Source organism: Zootoca vivipara, chromosome 7 (assembly GCF_963506605.1).
Source record: "Zootoca vivipara chromosome 7, rZooViv1.1, whole genome shotgun sequence".
In the NCBI taxonomy this organism is placed as follows: Eukaryota; Metazoa; Chordata; class Lepidosauria; order Squamata; family Lacertidae; genus Zootoca; species Zootoca vivipara.
In genome coordinates, this window is record NC_083282.1 from 2,214,246 (window position 1) to 2,233,707 (window position 19,462).

Consider the following 19,462-nt stretch of genomic DNA (forward strand, 5'->3'; position numbering starts at 1 on the left):
TTGATAAGTCTGTTCCATCCCATTTTTGAATCAATCAGATTTTTAAAAAAATCTGTAAGAAAATTCTTGTTTAAAAAGTATTTTATTTCAGTGTGTGCATTTATCCTAAAATACGATTTAGTTCTTAAACAGAACAACAATTTCAAGTGTCATATTCTTTGAGCTGAGAACTGTATTGTAAACATCCAACAATAATTACAATCTGATCTAGATTCAGGTAGGTAGCCATGTTGGTCTGACGCAGTTGAAATAAATTTAAAAATTAAATTAAAAAATTGTCCAGTAGCACCTTAGAGACCAACTAAGTTTGTTCTGGGTATAAGCTTTCGTGTACATGCACACTTCTTCAGATACACTGAAACAGAAGTCACCAGATTCTTATATATACCGTGTTTCTCCTAAAATAAGACACGCCTATAAAATAAGCCATGGCAGGGTTTTCATGCCTTGAAAAAATATAAGACATCCCCCCAAAATAAGCCGTAGTGCAGTTCCGGAGGGCGCCAAGGAAGAGGAAGAGGCCTGTCGGGTTGGGGCCCGGAACTGCTGCAGCCCGGCCAAAACATCCAGCAGCGCGCACCGCGTGGAGCCCCGAGCCAGCGGGACCCAGCAACGTCGCGCTGCTCTGGGGCCGGCGGCGCTCCCTTGCTGGACTTCGCTTCGTGCGGGCGCAGCGCAGCTGCCGGACTGCCGGGCTGGCTCCCCCGCCTGGGTTCCTTGGCGAGCCCCGTGCCCGATCTCCGTTTCGCGCTCTCCGTCGCTCCCTCCCGGGCGCTGGCAGAACGTTTGAATCGCGCTCTTCTTTCTCATTCACATTTTGCCAGCCTTGAACCCTTCCCGGCCCCACGCGGACGCCTGCGCCTCTCGCCATTGGCCGCGGAGATGGAAGGAGAAAAGCGTGCGCGGCGTGCGGCGTGTGTGTGTGTGAGTGTGGCGCAGTGTGGGGAGAAGCAGCGAGAGATGGTCCCGGAATTGGGGCGCGAAGGCTTCCTCGGTGGGAAGCTCCCTGACAGCTAGACGCACGCAGTCAGGGGGCTTGTGCTGTGTCTGCGGGGCTGCCAACTTCCCGGCACCTTCCGGGTCACTTGGCCAGCCCAGGACGGAGCTCTGCAGCAACTGAGGCTCCCCTCCCACATCGTGCTCTTGCAGTGGAGCTGGCTCGGGGCTCCATGCGGTGCGTGCTGCGGGCCCCGCTGAAGCGCCGACAAAGCGCCTAGCAGCACCATGCGGAGCGCCCCGAGCCGCAGGAGGAGGGGGATTCAAAGCGGTGTGTGCTGCGGGCCCCGCTGAAGCGCCGACAAAGTGCCCAGCAGCGCCATGCAGAGTGCCCCGAGCCAGCGGGACCCAGCAGTGCTCTGTAGCACTTTGAATCCCTCTCCTGCTGTTGCGGCTTGGGGCGCTCTGCGCGGCGACGCTGGGCGCTTTGTCGGCGCTTCAGCGGGTCCCGCTGGCTCGGGGCTTCACTCGGCGCGCGCTGCTGGGCTCTTTGTCGGCGCTTCAGCAGCAGCAGCAACTTACAGGTAATTAAAATAAATAAAATAAGACACACACACCCCCCCGAAAATAAGCCACCGTGGGGTTCTTTGAGAAAAATATATATATAAGACGTGTCTTATTTTAGGAGAAACACGGTAGTGGAAGGGTGGGGTAGTGTTTTTCTCAGAAGGGTAGTAGGAGATGGGTGGTTGACTCAATGGGCATGGTAAACCTTTTGATAACTGTTATATAAGGATGGGAACACCTCACACTGAGACACACACACACACACACACACACGAGAGAGAGAGGGGGGGAGGGGGAGTTTAGGGAAGCTTTTAATGTTTGATGGATTACTATATTTTAATATTTTGTTGGAAACCGCCCAGAGTGGCTGGGGAAACCCAGCCAGATGGGCGGGGTATAAATAATAAATTATTATTTATGGTTATTATATAGAGATGTTTCACCTCACCTTTCTTCCTCTGTTAAATGCCGCTGTTTCTTAAACCACTGAATGAATTTTCTGTCTGAAGTCATGCAATAACTATTGCAGGAAGATTGTAAGAGCTTAATCTGAGCAATTACTTCAAACTCCTGAAAAAGGAAATAAAAGAATTAGACTATTAATAAGGGAACAAAGTTAAACACAGAGTTGCTAACAGACCAGAGTGGCAGAAAACTACAGGACAATCAGAGAAGTTAAGGATGGCACGACACACACAGGTTCACCTACAATAGCATGCAGCCTGGTTTTGAAAGGTGCCCAAACTCTGCTGCTTCAACAAAAGGGGGCACTCAGTGCTGTATAGGCTATGCTGAAGTGCTGTACAGTATATGTGGGGTTTTACAATAGGTCAGCCAGGCTCTGGCAAGCAATACCAGGGTTCCCCCCCCCCCCAACACTGGAGCTATAAAGCAAGAGGGATGATCCTTAGCTCCAAGCATGGGCAGAGGCAGGGTGCAAGCAGAAGGCCAAAACTAATTTAAATACAATAATCCAAAATCCGCTTTAAGCATTGGAACACACACACACACTCCAAATACTGGTTGTGTGTGTGTGTGTGTGTGTGTGTGTGTGTGTGTGTGTGTTAAATGTTACGCATGCCCTGGATATCTTCAGTGATGTCTTCCTAACACTGCAAAACTTAATTCATAGGAAGCATCCTGTCACAGTGGCCGGAGTGGACTACTTCAGAGTAACGACGCTACGCAGCTCTGCATTTTATTCTTTTATTGGTGCTGCGTATTTACAGTGCTCAAGTCATTGCTATTTACACGGAGCGATGTTGTCAGTCGGTTTCAGAACCTCCTAATGGCTTTTGGCGCGTCTTTCTCCAACACAAAAGCTTTGGCAGACCCATCCTCTTGCCCCTCCTCTTCCTGCGTAATTCTGGAGTTGGGGGGATGGGTCTTCCCCCCTTACTTGCCCCTTCCTGTCCCACCTGGGACCCTGGCTCCTCTACCTTGCCTGAGCCTCGGACACGACTTCCTGCTTCCCCACTGGAATCGGAACTCTCCCTGCTTTCCCCTTTGCTCGGGGACGGGCTTGAACTCAGGAGGGGAGGGACTTCGCGATATCCCCTGTCCCTCACATCCACCCCCCTCCCAAGCTCTCCTTCACCCCTCCCCAGGCCCCCTCCATGTGTCGGTGACGACTGGAAGCCTAAAAACTCGGTGCTCTCCGAGCCCGTTGGTGTGAACACCTCCCCCCAGTCCTGCGAGCCCCCCCCTTCCGCCTGGGAGGACGGGAATCCCAAAAAGTCCGTGGCGTCAGAGCTGGTGGGGGTAAAAATGTTTTGCCAATCTGCTCCTTCCTCTGACTGGGTGGATCTTGGCGACACCCATACCTCATCCTCTGGTTCCTCAAACTCCGCTTCCCAGCGCCATGGGGAGCTGCTCTCCCGTGCCTCCTCCTCCTCCCCCTCCCTTTCCCTGTGCCAGGGCTTGGGTCTGTGGGGAAAGAGGGCGTGAAATTCTTCCACCAAGAATTCCTCCTGTATCTGAGTGGCGGGGACCCATTCATTCTGGGACGGTGGAGCATCCTCCCATGCCATGAGGTACTCCAGGCCCCCCACCCCCCACCTTGAATCCAGGATGGCCGTGGCCTCATTGAGTTGCTCCCTGCCTTCCCTCTCCCCCCCTCCCTCGGGGGTTTGTTCGCTATCTCGGAGCCTGCTGCTTTCCCTGTACGGCGACAGCAGCGATCTATGAAACACTGGATGCACCCTCATGTCCTCTGGCAGTGCCAGCCTGTATGCCACCGGGTTGACCTGTTGCGTGACCGTGAAGGGGCCCAGCCATTTGGGTGCCAGCTTTTTGCACCTCCCCCTGGTGGGAAGGCCCTCCGAGGACAACCACACCTTGTCCCCCACCCTGATGACCTCCCCTTGTCGCCTGTGGCGATCTGCCCCCTTTTTGTACGCTTCCTTGGCCCTCTCCAAGTGTTCTCTGAGCTGCTGGTGCACCGTCTCCAGTTCCTCTGCCCAATCCTCAGCCTGTGGGCCCTCCTCCTCCTCCTCCCCCTCCCTTTCTGGGAAAGATCTGAGGTCGCGCCCGTAATTGGCCTTAAAGGGCGACACCCCTGTGGAGACGTGCACTGCATTGTTGTAGGCAAATTCTGCTAGTGGCAGGCGATCCACCCAGTCCGTTTGCCGCTGGCTGACGTAGCATCTCAGGTACTGCTGCAGAATGGCGTTGACCCTCTCCGCTTGTCCGTTGGTCTGCGGGTGTCTAGCCGTCGACAAGCTGACCTCCACCTGCAGGAGGTTCATGAGCCGCCGCCAGAACCTGGAAACAAATTGGCGGCCACGATCCGAAATAACCCTTAAAGGTAATCCATGCAGTCTGAAAACGTGATCAACAAACAGTTTGGCTGTCTCTTCTGCCGAGACTGCCCTGGCACACGGTATAAAGTGACACATTTTGGACATGAGGTCCACCACCACCAACACTGCAGTCTTACCCCTGGATGAAGGCAGATCTGTGATGAAGTCCATGGACACCACTTCCCACGGCCTGTGTGGTGTGGCTAAGGGCTCCAGCAACCCTGGTGGCGCTGCTCTGACCACCTTCGCCCGCTGGCAGGTGTTACAGCCCCTTACATAGTCTCGAACATCTTCCCTCACCCCTGGCCACCAGAAGTGTCTCATGACTAGGTGAGTGGTCTTGTCCCTTCCAAAATGCCCCGCTGTTGGGTTGTCGTGCATCTGCTTGAGGACCGTCCGTCGAAGCTGGTTGGTGGGTAGGTACAGCGCACCCTTGTAGAAAAGCAGCCCTCTGCGTTCTGCAAAGTCTTTTGCCTGCTCCCTCCCCCCTCTCAGTTCTCTGAAGATGCGGTTGGCAAATTCATCCGCTGCCGTCAGTGCTGTGAGTTCTGCCTCGCTCACCACTGCTGCTCCGCAGGACCATGCCGACGGGGGGAAAATGTGCCTTGGGGCTGGTGGCGCCTCCTCCTCCATGTACTCTGGCTTGCGGGAGAGGGCATCCGCCCTGACATTCTGCTCTCCCGGGATGTAGTGTATGGAGAAGTTGAAGTTCGAGAAGAACTCTGCCCACCGTATCTGCCGCTGGTTGAGCACCCTGGCAGTTCTCCAGAACTCCAGGTTCTTGTGGTCTGTGCACACCTGGATGGGGTGCTTGGCGCCCACCAGGAAGTGTCTCCAGTGCTGGAACGCCGCGTGGATCGCAAGAAGTTCCCGATCAAAAACTGTGTAGTTTCGCTCGGGCTGGGTCAACTTCCTGGAGAAGAAGGCACAGGGTCTCCACTCTCTGTTGGCGTCCAGTTGCAACAAAATGGCGCCCACAGCCTTATCCGAAGCATCTGTCTCAATGCGTAGGGGCGCGTCCTGAACCACGTGGAACAGGTTCTGGTCTGAGGCGAACACCCTCTTGAGGCTTTCGAACGCTGCTTGCGCCTCTGGTGTCCACCTGAACTTCTGCTTGCCTCTCAGGCAGTCAGTGATGGGAGCCGTAACTCGAGAGAAGTTCTTGATGAACTTCCTGTAGAAGTTGGCAAAGCCTAGTAGGCGTTGGGCATCTTTGCGCGTCCTGGGGCTGTGCCAGTCCAGGATGGTCTGCACCTTGTCCTTGTCCATCGCTAGCCCCTTGTCTGACAGCTTGTAGCCCAGGAAGTCCACCTCCTTGGTGTGAAACTTGCACTTCTCCAGCTTCACATACAGGTGGTTCTCCTTCAGGCGCTGTAACACCTCCCTGACGTCCTTCACGTGCTGCACTGGGTCGTTGGAGTAAATAAGGATGTCATCCAGAAAGACCAAGCATTTCCTGAAGAGTAGGGACCCCAGGATGTGGTGCATGAAGGCCTGGAAGCATGCTGAGCCCCCTTGCAACCCGAAGGGCATCACCAGATATTCAAAAGAGCCCAGAGGCGTGAACATCGTGGTTTTCCACTCATCGCCCTCCCGGATCCTGATCAAGTTGTACGCCCCCCCTCAGGTCTAGCTTGGTGAAAATCTTGCCCCTGCGTGCCGCTGTCAGGAGATCATCCACTCTGGGCATGGGGAAAGCCACTGGCTCTGTCACCGAATTCAGCCGTCTAAAATCCACCACAAGACGGCGCTGTTGCGTGTCCTTCTTGTCCACCCAGAAGACCGGGCTGCCCCCTGCTGCCTTGCTTTCTCTGATGAACCCCCGCTTGAGGTTCTTGTCGATGAAAGCGCGCAGATCCTCCAGTTCCTGGTCTGACATGGCGTACAGCTTGGCTGGGGGTATAGTTGCCCCTGGCACCAGGTTGATCTGGCAGTCAAAAGGCCTGTGTGGGGGCAGGTGGTCGGACTCCGCTTCGCTGAAGACCTCCTGCAGGTCCCAGTATGGTTTGGGTATCGCCTCACCCCCTTTGACGTGCATGGTGGCCACCGTGGCTATCGGAGGCCCCTCCCCTGGTTGGTGCTGCATGCAATGTTCCAGGCAAAAGTCCGATCCAAAAGTGATGCATCTCTGATGCCAACTTATGGAGGGGTCGTGGCGCGCCAACCAGCTCATGCCCAAAACGATTGGGGGGTCTGAGATGGTGGTGACGTTGAATGCCAGTGTCTCTGAGTGCCTTCCAACCGTCATTCTCATGGGGGGGGTTTGATGAGTGATGGCCCCTCCCAGCAGCTCTCTGCCGTCAATGGTTGCCACGTGCAGAGGAAAATCCAGCTGCAGAAGCTGGATCTGGTGCTCTTCTGCAAAGTTCCTCGAGAAGAAGTTCGCTGACGCCCCACTGTCAATTAAGGCGAGGACTGTCAGGGGATAGCCATTTGGGAGCGTGAGCGTCACTTCTAGAACCACTCCTGCTCTGGGAGGGGTGGGCTGGCTCTGCTCCTCTCTGTGCGGGTGGGTGGGCTGGGGCTGTTGTCTGCTGACTGTGCCTGGCTGCCGCCCCTTGTCTCCTGCAGCCAGGCTTTCCCGTTTCCCTGCTGTGGTGCTGCGTCAGTGGGGGAGGGCACAACCGTTCCCGCCTTTCCTTGCCACTCCCTGCGATGTGGGCAGTCTCTGACGAGATGCTGGGGGGAGTTGCAGAGAAAGCAATTCCCACCCCTTCCCTCCTTTCGCCTTGGCGCCGCTGGGGTTTGAAAAGCCCGCGCGCGCGCGCTATCAATCTGCATGGGTTCCTGGTCCTGACTGGCCCCAGGCGTGGCTTGAAAGGGTTGTTGAGGGAGTGGCTTCTCTTGCGACCGTGGGAACCAAGCCCGCTTTGCGCGCGTTGCTTGCTTGTCGCTCCACCTGGATTCCTGCCTCACCCCCACCGCCAGAGCCGCTTTGCTCAGTTGATCCATATTACTGGGCTTTGGACCTCTCGAGAGCTCATCCTTCACCTCCTCATGCAACCCCAAGTAGAACGCCGCTTGCATTGGGGCCGACTGCAGATCCCACCCCAATCTGTGCACCAGCATGGTGAATTTCGCCCAATACGCGCGAACTGTCATATTTCCTTGGCGTAAATTATGAAGTTCCTCCTTAGTCTGGTCCATATGACTATCTGACGAATACATCGTTTTCAAACCTTCTAGAAATAGTTTGACATTCTTCATGCAAGGATTCCTTGTTGCAATTAACGGTCTTAGCCACTCCCTGGCCGCCCCTGTAAGGTGCTCCACAATAAACGCTACTCTGTGCTCATCATCAGGGAACTCATCGTGGTGCAGCTCAAGAGCATACACAATCTCAGTCTCAAAGCCCTGAAACTCCTTCGGGTCTCCATTGAACTTGCTTACTAGGGTCCCGGCTCTCCTTCCTGGCAGCACTTGGACTTGGGGTGCCCCTCCCGCCTTGTTTTTCTCTGCATCCAGCTTGTTTTGGAGGTCTACCGCCACCGCCCTTAAATGCTGCTCTTTTTCCTGAAGCTCTCTCACCTGTTCCGCAAGTTGTAGCCGGTCGTCCTGGACCTTCTTAGTCTCCTCTTTAGCTGCCTTCAATTCTCCCTGCGCCTGCAGCGACAGCTGTTGCAGTTCTAGCTGGGCTTGCTCAGCGATCTGCCGCCACTTCTCCGCCTCTGACACGCTCATCCCGGCAACTCCAAAGTAGCCCAAAAATGATTAGGAGGTTGCTGTCACAGTGGCCGGAGTGGACTACTTCAGAGTAACGACGCTACGCAGCTCTGCATTTTATTCTTTTATTGGTGCTGCGTATTTACAGTGCTCAAGTCATTGCTATTTACACGGAGCGATGTTGTCAGTCGGTTTCAGAACCTCCTAATGGCTTTTGGCGCGTCTTTCTCCAACACAAAAGCTTTGGCAGACCCATCCTCTTGCCCCTCCTCTTCCTGCGTAATTCTGGAGTTGGGGGGATGGGTCTTCCCCCCTTACTTGCCCCTTCCTGTCCCACCTGGGACCCTGGCTCCTCTACCTTGCCTGAGCCTCGGACACGACTTCCTGCTTCCCCACTGGAATCGGAACTCTCCCTGCTTTCCCCTTTGCTCGGGGACGGGCTTGAACTCAGGAGGGGAGGGACTTCGCGATATCCCCTGTCCCTCACATCCAAAGAGATTTTTCTTTGTGTAACTAATCAGAACAGAATTTGGGGCAGAGTGGGATGGGGAGAGAAGTAGGGAAGCACCCAATTGCTTTCAAAGCATCCAGGTTTGGATTAGGAGGAAGTTTCCCAGCTGTGTTTGATGTCCCCCGAAAACTGCCTTGCAGTTCCATTTGCAAGTTTATCTAAGGTGGTACCTCGCAAGACGAATGCCCTGCAAGACGATTTTTTCGCAAGACGAATGCGTCTTGCGATCTGATGGTGACTCGCAAGACGCATTCATTTTGCGAAAAATTCGCCTTGTGAATCGCGGTTTCCCATAGGAATGCATTGACATTTAATTAATGCGTTCCTATCGGCAAAAAAGGGACCCAGGTGGCACTGTGGTTAAACCACTGAGCCTAGGGCTTGCTGAGCTCCCGTTGCTTGGTCCCAGCTCCTGCCAACCTAGCAGTTTGAAAGCACGTCAAAATGCAAGTAGATAAATAGGAAGCGGGAAGGTAAACGGCGTTTCCATGTGCTGCTCTGGTTTGCCAGAAGTGGCTTTGTCATGCTGGCCACATGACCTGGAAGCTATACGCCGGCTCCCTCGGCCAATAATGTGAGATGAGCACGCAACCCCAGAGTCGGTCACGACTGGACCTAATGGTCAGGGGTCCCTTTACCTTTACCTTTATCGGCAAAAAAAGAAATTTCAATGCATTCCTATGCGAAACAGCGATTCACAAGACAATTTTTTTGCAAAACGAATTGACTCGTGGAACGAATTAAATTCGTCTTGCGAGGCACCTGCCTGCCTCTGAAGCCAAAAAGAAGATGAGGTGCAGATCAGCCAAGGAACATGGTAAAGAAAAGGCAAACTTACCCGCCTTCTCTTTTCAAAATTTATTAGCCCTCCCTGCAAGAAACAGAGCAAGGATTAGTTTCAAAATCCATTTGTCTGTATGTTTTCAATTTAATAATTATACAGTTTTTAACAGTAAAATAGTTGCTTTCAAATGCATTTTGCTATAGGATCACAGCTTTTCCTTGCCTTTCAAAAGGACTAATCTTTCTTTTTTTAAAAAAAATTGTTTTTATTAAATTTTCCAAATAAACAACAAATAAAAAATAATCCCCCCCCACATTCCATCTTATATACCCCTCTCATTTCCATCTCGCTCTGCTGAGCTGTGACTTCCCTCCCTCCCTTCATTCGGCTTTCTTGTTTCCTCTTATCTCACAGTTATTTTATACGAACATAAATAAATTAAATTCATAGGAATTATTTCAGTCCTGCAAGTGCCTTTAAACTTCTACAGTTCTTCTCTATGTAATCAATAAATTTACTCCCCTCCTCCTGGAACTTTGCATCTCCATGGTTTTGGATCCCACAGGTCAACTTTGCTAGTTCTGCATAGTCAAACATTTTTGTCCGCCACTCCTCAATTGTTGGTAACTCATGTAATTTCTATTTTTGGGCTAGTAATGTCCTCGCTGCAGTTATGGCATACATGAATAATCTCTTATCACCCTTTGCTATCTCCTCTCCCATTAGTCCCAATAAGAAACCTTCGGGTTTTGGGGGGAAAGTGTACTTAAACATCTTTTTCAACTCATTATATATCATTTCCCAAAATCCTTTTACTTTCTCGCATATCCACCACGTATGATAAAAATCACCATCTTTCTCCTCACATCAAAAGGACTAATCTTTCAAGCCTTCCAGTTATGGTTGAACTACAACTCCCATCATCCCTTGGGCTGCAGGGGGAGGGCACCATACTGGCTACTCCAATCTGCCACAAACTGAAAGTCTTGCCATCACCTCCTTCAGTCGTTTGACCCTGAGCTAACCTGGTGCTTCTGTGGACAAGATCATAGTCCCTGCTCTGAATAAAAGTCCTGGAGCTGTATCCTCCCTCCATTACACTACTGGTAAAGCCATGTCAGGGTGGTTCAACAGGAGGCCCAACATTTGACCCACACAGCCCTTGCTCTGCCTTCCCAAAACTGGGGAAGGAGGCATGAGGGCTGTGACAGGGTCCTAGAGTCCTCCCTCCTTCTTCCCAAAGCCTAATTAGTGCTTTCCCAGCTTTGGGAAGGAGGTGGGAGACCTCTACGACCCTGCCTGAGCCTCACATCTCCTTCCCAAAGCCTGGTGCCTACTTAGTAGGCTTTGGGGGGGGCAGCATGAGGGCTGGGGAGGAGCCATTGAATGTGGGGCCCACTCCACCACACCCTCACGTGACATGGCAGTGTGCGACCTACGGGTTCTGGGTTGAAGTACTATTGCAGCCCACCTGGTAGGAATAGTTGGACCACCATGCTCTGTGTGGAGATGTTGGTTCTCACAAACACCGCCTTCATATGAACAGACTGGCGGCAGGATTCCAGGTGGCTAGCCCACAGCCTGGGATGCTCGGGTGAGGACAAACATCTATGTGAATTGACTCCTACCTTAATGTGGATACTATTGTTCTGTAGATTTCAGAAGAACTCAGCTTTCAGAATAATATTGCACAAGAGTATTCCAACTAAGTAATTTACATATAATCCAGGACACCCATATTATATCTGTTCACAATCTTTGGGATTACATGCACTAACATTCATTTAATAGATTTCTATATTGCCCTTCAACGTCAGTTTTCAGAGCGGTTTAAAAATAAAAATAGAATGGTGATTTTAAAATACAACCAAAGCCTCGAAAACAGCCATCTTGGGCATGAAAAAGACCCCTGCTGCTCTCAGAACAGTTATGAGCTAGATCGTCTTTGATAACATTGCAGGAGGGAAAATGGTTTACACAACTTAAATCCAAAGGTAATCTGAAATGAAATGACTTCCTACCTGTTTTGAAAACAAACTGCATTTTTGATGTAGAGTATGGTTGGGAGAACGCCCCACTTTAAAGTCCTCCATTTGTTTCCTAATAAAGATTCCACTTGCCTCGGCTTCTGGCATTTCTCCCCCCTCCCCTCTGTGATTGTTATAATGAAACCCGCACAGCTATTAGGAATGGCTACGGATCATGTTCAGAAAGCAGGCTCATGGGTTTCTTGTGTAACCTACCTCCACGTAGTCCTGAAGAGCTGTGTCAAGCATTGTCAGGTCAGTCAGAAAAGTACCAAGATAAGGAACAGTGCCTTGCATTAGACCCTGCACAGGAAGACAGCAGAAACAAGTCACCCATCTTTCCTCAGCCTCAAGTTTGTGGGTCCAATTCAAAGCCCTTCAAGGCTTTGAGTGCCTACTCATAGGAACCTCATAGGAACCTTCTTGCCCTCTTAGAACGTGGCTGCACATTACAAGCTTTTCCCTTTACATCTACCCAAGACAGCAATGCGGAATCTATGGCCATTCAGATGTTGTTGAACTCCAACTCCCAACAGCTCCAACCAAAGGCGATTGGAGTGTGGTGGTTGAAAAGCTCTGTCCCAAGGAAGCTTGTCAACCATTCTACATCTTTTCATGAGGTTCCACAGATTATAGGTTGAGAATCTCTTCAATACAGCAAAAGATCAACTGCCTGAAGACTTAAGAGGCAAGAGCTGAGTTTCCAAAGAGTGTCTGGTGTCATTTCAACAGAAGCTGACTGTGATCAGTGCCTCCTCCCACATCAGATTTTAAATGTACTGTAATATAAAATAATCTTGGTCCCAGATTATATGTTTTAACTTCTGAGGCTTATCTTAATTTATTGTTTTAAACAAAATACTGGTTCTGACTTGTTTCCCAAGGGGATGGTTTCCGATCCTGGCTTGTTCTCAAATTGCAGCTTAAACCAACCACATTTCCCTGAGTTCTGATGTCACAGGGGGCTGTGGTTTAAAAGCAGGAGTGTCACAGTGGCCGGAGTGGACTACTTCAGAGTAACGACGCGACGCAGCTCTGCATTTTATTCTTTTATTGGTGCTGCGTATTTACAGTGCTCAAGTCATTGCTATTTACATGGAGCGATGTTGTCAGTCGGTTTCAGAACCTCCTAATGGCTTTTGGCGCGTTTTTCTCCAACACAAAAGCTTTGGCAGACCCATCCTCTTGCCCCTCCTCTTCCTGCGTAATTCTGGAGTTGGGGGGATGGGTCTTCCCCCCTTACTTGCCCCTTCCTGTCCCACCTGGGACCCTGGCTCCTCTACCTTGCCTGAGCCTCGGACACGACTTCCTGCTTCCCCACTGGAATCGGAACTCTCCCTGCTTTCCCCTTTGCTCGGGGACGGGCTTGAACTCAGGAGGGGAGGGACTTCGCGATATCCCCTGTCCCTCACATCCACCCCCCTCCCAAGCTCTCCTTCACCCCTCCCCAGGCCCCCCCCATGTGTCGGTGACGACTGGAAGCCTAAAAACTCGGTGCTCTCCGAGCCCGTTGGTGTGAACACCTCCCCCCAGTCCTGCGAGCCCCCCCCTTCCGCCTGGGAGGACGGGAATCCCAAAAAGTCCGTGGCGTCAGAGCTGGTGGGGGTAAAAATGTTTTGCCAATCTGCTCCTTCCTCTGACTGGGTGGATCTTGGCGACACCCATACCTCATCCTCTGGTTCCTCAAACTCCGCTTCCCAGCGCCATGGTGAGCTGTTCTCCCGTGCCTCCTCCTCCTCCCCCTCCCTTTCCATGTGCCAGGGCTTGGGTCTGTGGGGAAAGAGGGCGTGAAATTCTTCCACCAAGAATTCCTCCTGTATCTGAGTGGCGGGAACCCATTCATTCTGGGACGGTGGAGCATCCTCCCATGCCATGAGGTACTCCAGGCCCCCCACCCCCCACCTTGAATCCAGGATGGCCGTGGCCTCATTGAGTTGCTCCCTGCTTTCCCTCTCCCCCCCTCCCTCGGGGGTTTGTTCGCTGTCTCGGAGCCTGCTGCTTTCCCTGTACGGCGACAGCAGCGATCTATGAAACACTGGATGCACCCTCATGTCCTCTGGCAGTGCCAGCCTGTATGCCACCGGGTTGACCTGTTGCGTGACCGTGAAGGGGCCCAGCCATTTGGGTGCCAGCTTTTTGCACCTCCCTCTGGTGGGAAGGCCCTCCGAGGACAACCACACCTTGTCCCCCACCCTGATGACCTCCCCTTGTCGCCTGTGGCGATCTGCCCCCTTTTTGTACGCTTCCTTGGCCCTCTCCAAGTGTTCTCTGAGCTGCTGGTGCACCGTCTCCAGTTCCTCTGCCCAATCCTCAGCCTGTGGGCCCTCCTCCTCCTCCTCCCTCTCCCTCTCTGGGAAAGATCTGAGGTCGCGCCCGTAATTGGCCTTAAAGGGCGACACCCCTGTGGAGACGTGCACTGCATTGTTGTAGGCAAATTCTGCTAGTGGCAAGCGATCCACCCAGTCCGTTTGCCGCTGGCTGACGTAGCATCTCAGGTACTGCTGCAGAATGGCGTTGACCCTCTCCGCTTGTCCGTTGGTCTGCGGGTGTCTAGCCGTCGACAAGCTGACCTCCACCTGCAGGAGGTTCATGAGCCGCCGCCAGAACCTGGAAACAAATTGGCGGCCACGATCCGAAATAACCCTTAAAGGTAATCCATGCAGTCTGAAAACGTGATCAACAAACAGTTTGGCTGTCTCTTCTGCCGAGACTGCCCTGGCACACGGTATAAAGTGACACATTTTGGACATGAGGTCCACCACCACCAACACTGCAGTCTTACCCCTGGACGAAGGCAGATCTGTGATGAAGTCCATGGACACCACTTCCCACGGCCTGTGTGGCGTGGCTAAGGGCTCCAGCAACCCTGGTGGCGCTGCTCTGACCACCTTCGCCCGCTGGCAGGTGGTACATCCCCTTACATAGTCTCGAACATCTTCCCTCACCCCTGGCCACCAGAAGTGTCTCATGACTAGGTGAGTGGTCTTGTCCCTTCCAAAATGCCCCGCTGTAGGGTTGTCGTGCATCTGCTTGAGGACCGTACGTCGAAGCTGGGTGGTGGGTAGGTACAGCGCACCCTTGTAGAAAAGCAGCCCTCTGCGTTCTGCAAAGTCTTTTGCCTGCTCCCTCCCCCCTCTCAGTTCTCTGAAGATGCGGTTGGCAAATTCATCCGCTGCCGTCAGTGCTGTGAGTTCTGCCTCGCTCACCACTGCTGCTCCGCAGGACCATGCCGACGGGGGGAAAATGTGCCTTGGGGCTGGTGGCGCCTCCTCCTCCATGTACTCTGGCTTGCGGGAGAGGGCATCCGCCCTGACATTCTGCTCTCCTGGGATGTAGTGTATGGAGAAGTTGAAGTTCGAGAAGAACTCCGCCCACCGTATCTGCCGCTGGTTGAGCACCCTGGCAGTTCTCCAGAACTCCAGGTTCTTGTGGTCTGTGCACACCTGGATGGGGTGCTTGGCGCCCACCAGGAAGTGTCTCCAGTGCTGGAACGCCGCGTGGATCGCAAGAAGTTCCCGATCAAAAACTGTGTAGTTTCGCTCGGGCTGGGTCAACTTCCTGGAGAAGAAGGCACAGGGTCTCCACTCTCTGTTGGCGTCCAGTTGCAACAAAATGGCGCCCACAGCCTTATCAGAAGCATCTGTTTCAATGCGTAGGGGCGCGTCCTGAACCACGTGGAACAGGTTCTGGTCTGAGGCGAACACCCTCTTGAGGCTTTCGAACGCTGCTTGCGCCTCTGGTGTCCACCTGAACTTCTGCTTGCCTCTCAGGCAGTCAGTGATGGGAGCCGTAACTCGAGAGAAGTTCTTGATGAACTTCCTGTAGAAGTTGGCAAAGCCTAGTAGGCGTTGGGCATCTTTGCGCGTCCTGGGGCTGTGCCAGTCCAGGATGGTCTGCACCTTGTCCTTGTCCATTGCCAGCCCCTTGTCTGACAGCTTGTAGCCCAGGAAGTCCACCTCCTTGGTGTGAAACTTGCACTTCTCCAGCTTCACATACAGGTGGTTCTCCTTCAGGCGCTGTAACACCTCCCTGACGTCCTTCACGTGCTGCACTGGGTCGTTGGAGTAAATAAGGATGTCATCCAGAAAGACCAAGCATTTCCTGAAGAGTAGGGACCCCAGGACGTGGTGCATGAAGGCCTGGAAGCATGCTGAGCCCCCTTGCAACCCGAAGGGCATCACCAGATATTCAAAAGAGCCCAGAGGCGTGAACATCGTGGTTTTCCACTCATCGCCTTCCCGGATCCTGATCAAGTTGTACGCCCCCCTCAGGTCTAGCTTGGTGAAAATCTTGCCCCTGCGTGCCGCTGTCAGGAGATCATCCACTCTGGGCATGGGGAAAGCCACTGGCTCTGTCACCGAATTCAGCCGTCTAAAATCCACCACAAGACGGCGCTGTTGCGTGTCTTTCTTGTCCACCCAGAAGACCGGGCTGCCCCCTGCTGCCTTGCTTTCTCTGATGAACCCCCGCTTGAGGTTCTTGTCGATAAAAGCGCGCAGATCCTCCAGTTCCTGGTCTGACATGGCGTACAGCTTGGCTGGGGGTATAGTTGCCCCAGGCACCAGGTTGATCTGGCAGTCAAAAGGCCTGTGTGGGGGCAGGTGGTCGGACTCCGCTTCACTGAAGACCTCCTGCAGGTCCCAGTATGGTTTGGGTATCGCCTCACCCCCTTTGACGTGCATGGTGGCCACCGTGGCTATCGGAGGCCCCTCCCCTGGTTGGTGCTGCATGCAATGTTCCAGGCAAAAGTCCGATCCAAAAGTGATGCATCTCTGATGCCAACTTATGGAGGGGTCGTGGCGCGCCAGCCAGCTCATGCCCAAAACGATTGGGGGGTCTGATATGGTGGTGACGTTGAATGCCAGTGTCTCTGAGTGCCGTCCAACCGTCATTCTCATGGGGGGGGTTTGATGAGTGATGGCCCCTCCCAGCAGCTCTCTGCCGTCAATGGTTGCCACGTGCAGAGGAAAATCCAGCTGCAGAAGCTGGATTTGGTGCTCTTCTGCAAAGTTTCTCGAGAAGAAGTTCGCTGACGCCCCACTGTCAATTAAGGCGAGGACTGTCAGGGGATAGCCATTAGGGAGCGTGAGCGTCACTTCTAGAACCACTCCTGCTCTGGGAGGGGTGGGCTGGCTCTGCTCCTCTCTGTGCGGGTGGGTGGGCTGGGGCTGTTGTCTGCTGACTGTGCCTGGCTGCCGCCCCTTGTCTCCTGCAGCCAGGCTTTCCCGTTTCCCTGCTGTGGTGCTGCGTCAGTGGGGGAGGGCACAACCGTTCCCGCCTTTCCTTGCCACTCCCTGCGATGTGGGCAGTCTCTGACGAGATGCTGGGGGGAGTTGCAGAGAAAGCAATTCCCACCCCTTCCCTCCTTGCGTCTTGGCGCCGCTGGGGTTTGAAAAGCCCGCGCGCGCGCGCTATCAATCTGCATGGGTTCCTGGTCCTGACTGGCCCCAGGCGTGGCTTGAAAGGGTTGTTGAGGGAGTGGCTTCTCCTGCGACCGTGGGAACCAAGCCCGCTTTGCGCGCGTTGCTTGCTTGTCGCTCCATCTGGATTCCTGCCTCACCCCCACCGCCAGAGCCGCTTTGCTCAGTTGATCCATATTACTGGGCTTTGGACCTCTCGAGAGCTCATCCTTCACCTCCTCATGCAACCCCAAGTAAAACGCCGCTTGCAGTGGGGCAGACTCCAGATCCCACCCCAATCTGTGCACCAGCATGGTGAATTTCGCCCAATACGCGCGAACTGTCATATTTCCTTGGCGTAAATTATGAAGTTCCTCCTTAGTCTGGTCCATATGACTATCGGACGAATACATCGCTTTCAAACCTTCTAGAAATAGTTTGACATTCTTCATGCAAGGATTCCTTGTTGCAATTAACGGTCTTAGCCACTCCCTGGCCGCCCCTGTAAGGTGCTCCACAATAAACGCTACTCTGTGCTCATCATCAGGGAACTCATCGTGGTGCAGCTCAAGAGCATACACAATCTCAGTCTCAAAGCCCTGAAACTCCTTCGGGTCTCCATTGAACTTGCTTACTAGGGTCCCGGCTCTCCTTCCTGGCAGCACTTGGACTTGGGGTGCCCCTCCCGCCTTGTTTTTCTCTGCATCCAGCTTGTTTTGGAGGTCTACCGCCACCGCCCTTAAATGCTGCTCTTTTTCCTGGAGCTCTCTCACCTGTTCCGCAAGTTGTAGCCGGTCGTCCTGGACCTTCCTAGTCTCCTCTTTAGCTGTCTTCAATTCTCCCTGCGCCTGCAGCGACAGCTGTTGCAGTTCTAGCTGGGCTTGCTCAGCGATCTGCCGCCACTTCTCCGCCTCTGACACGCTCATCCCGGCAACTCCAAAGTAGCCCAAAAATGATTAGGAGGTTGCTGTCACAGTGGCCGGAGTGGACTACTTCAGAGTAACGACGCGACGCAGCTCTGCATTTTATTCTTTTATTGGTGCTGCGTATTTACAGTGCTCAAGTCATTGCTATTTACATGGAGCGATGTTGTCAGTCGGTTTCAGAACCTCCTAATGGCTTTTGGCGCGTTTTTCTCCAACACAAAAGCTTTGGCAGACCCATCCTCTTGCCCCTCCTCTTCCTGCGTAATTCTGGAGTTGGGGGGATGGGTCTTCCCCCCTTACTTGCCCCTTCCTGTCCCACCTGGGACCCTGGCTCCTCTACCTTGCCTGAGCCTCGGACACGACTTCCTGCTTCCCCACTGGAATCGGAACTCTCCCTGCTTTCCCCTTTGCTCGGGGACGGGCTTGAACTCAGGAGGGGAGGGACTTCGCGATATCCCCTGTCCCTCACAAGGAGGTTTCAATCTTCTCCCAGGCATGGAAGAGGAAGAAACAGGATAGGATGCACGTGAGCCCAAGGATTGGGCAGGCTCATTCATGAAATGAAAACAGTGGTTTTAAATTTCATCTAAACTCAAACCATTATATTTGCATCAGGACTAGGAGATTTCCAAGACTGTTTTTGCAATTGCTCTATTTTTATATTCTTCAGAGAAGGGCAACTTCTGCTCTAAATCTTAATTCCTTAATATTATGACTATCTCGTAGACAGAATGAAAGGGAGAAGGCTCACCATATCTTTCTGCAGTTGAAGCCTCCTCTGAGTCCTCTTCTGGTTCTCTTTCACGCTGCTATCCAAATTTGCAAATTTAGACGTTCCTTCCTATAGTGTGAACAGAAGGGCAAGTAATGAAAGAGGCTACTAAACAGGCTCGCAAACATTTCTCATACCAATGGCAAACTTATGTACTGTTCTCTCAAGTCCAGAAAACATTGCTTATTGCTGAAAAAAAGTGAAAGAAAGAGGTTCAAAAATCTGTGTTTCCTGGCATTGTGAAGGATGGCTGTTCCAAAATGCCATAAGCTTGTTTGCAAAATATTTATAGGCCCGTTCATGAGTCCTGCCAATACTCCATCTTCTCTGATTCAAACACATCTGGTCTACAACTTTCTCACTTCTAAACACTTAACATTTTCTCTCTTCTTAAACATCTTGTTCCTAACTTACTTTAAAGTATGTTCTAATAAACATTTCCCCTTTTATATAATGCTGTAGAAAGAAAAACACCAGTTTTCTTGTACACTTGCACTGGCATATGATGACTAATATCTCTGGTCTGCTGACTAACAAGGAGACAGTCAGGAAATGAAAATGCTTGCTTTGATGTGTAGGGGTCAGCAATCTGACTCTGCTTCTCAGATGCCCTCCCTGAAAACAAAGGTTCAGATGTCTTTCTCCAACATCTCCCACAATGGAGATGGGAGCAAATAATTCATTTAGCTTATCTACCATCACCACCACAATTTTTATGGCTCCCTTCACACTATTATTTAACTACCAGTCCTTTGGATGGTTCCACACCCTCTCTAATCCATGGTATAAATTTTAAGTTTAAATAACTTACAAACATGTCATAGAATCCTAGAATGGTGGCGTTGGAAGGGACCCTGAAGCTCATCTACCGGTAGTCAAACTCCCTCTCTCCTTTAACTTTATTTTAATGAAGCCTCTCATTTTTGTGAATGTCCTTCCAATGAAATTAAATGAAACTTTGCTGGCCTTCCTGGGCAATTTTCTATTCATTATAAATTGAATTTCAGAGTACTGTGATCACTATTTCCAAGCATTCTGGGGACGCTTAACATTTCCAGATTCTGGGCACATCTCAA

General features: G+C 52.2%; 1 protein-coding gene across 4 annotated transcripts in view; it reads right to left on the bottom strand.

Moving 5' to 3' along the window:
* RGL1 (ral guanine nucleotide dissociation stimulator like 1) overlaps positions 1-19,462 on the bottom strand; it is a 122,275-nt gene that overhangs the window by 17,991 nt on the left and 84,822 nt on the right. For all 4 annotated transcript variants that reach the window (XM_035121461.2, XM_035121463.2, XM_035121462.2 and 1 more), the window contains exons 10-13: positions 18,366-18,455; positions 11,506-11,592; positions 9,317-9,349; positions 1,952-2,073 (exon numbers count right to left, since the gene is read on the bottom strand). In XM_035121461.2, the coding sequence (XP_034977352.1) occupies positions 1,952-2,073; positions 9,317-9,349; positions 11,506-11,592; positions 18,366-18,455 (332 nt within the window). The remainder of the gene's footprint in view (positions 1-1,951; positions 2,074-9,316; positions 9,350-11,505; positions 11,593-18,365; positions 18,456-19,462) is intronic.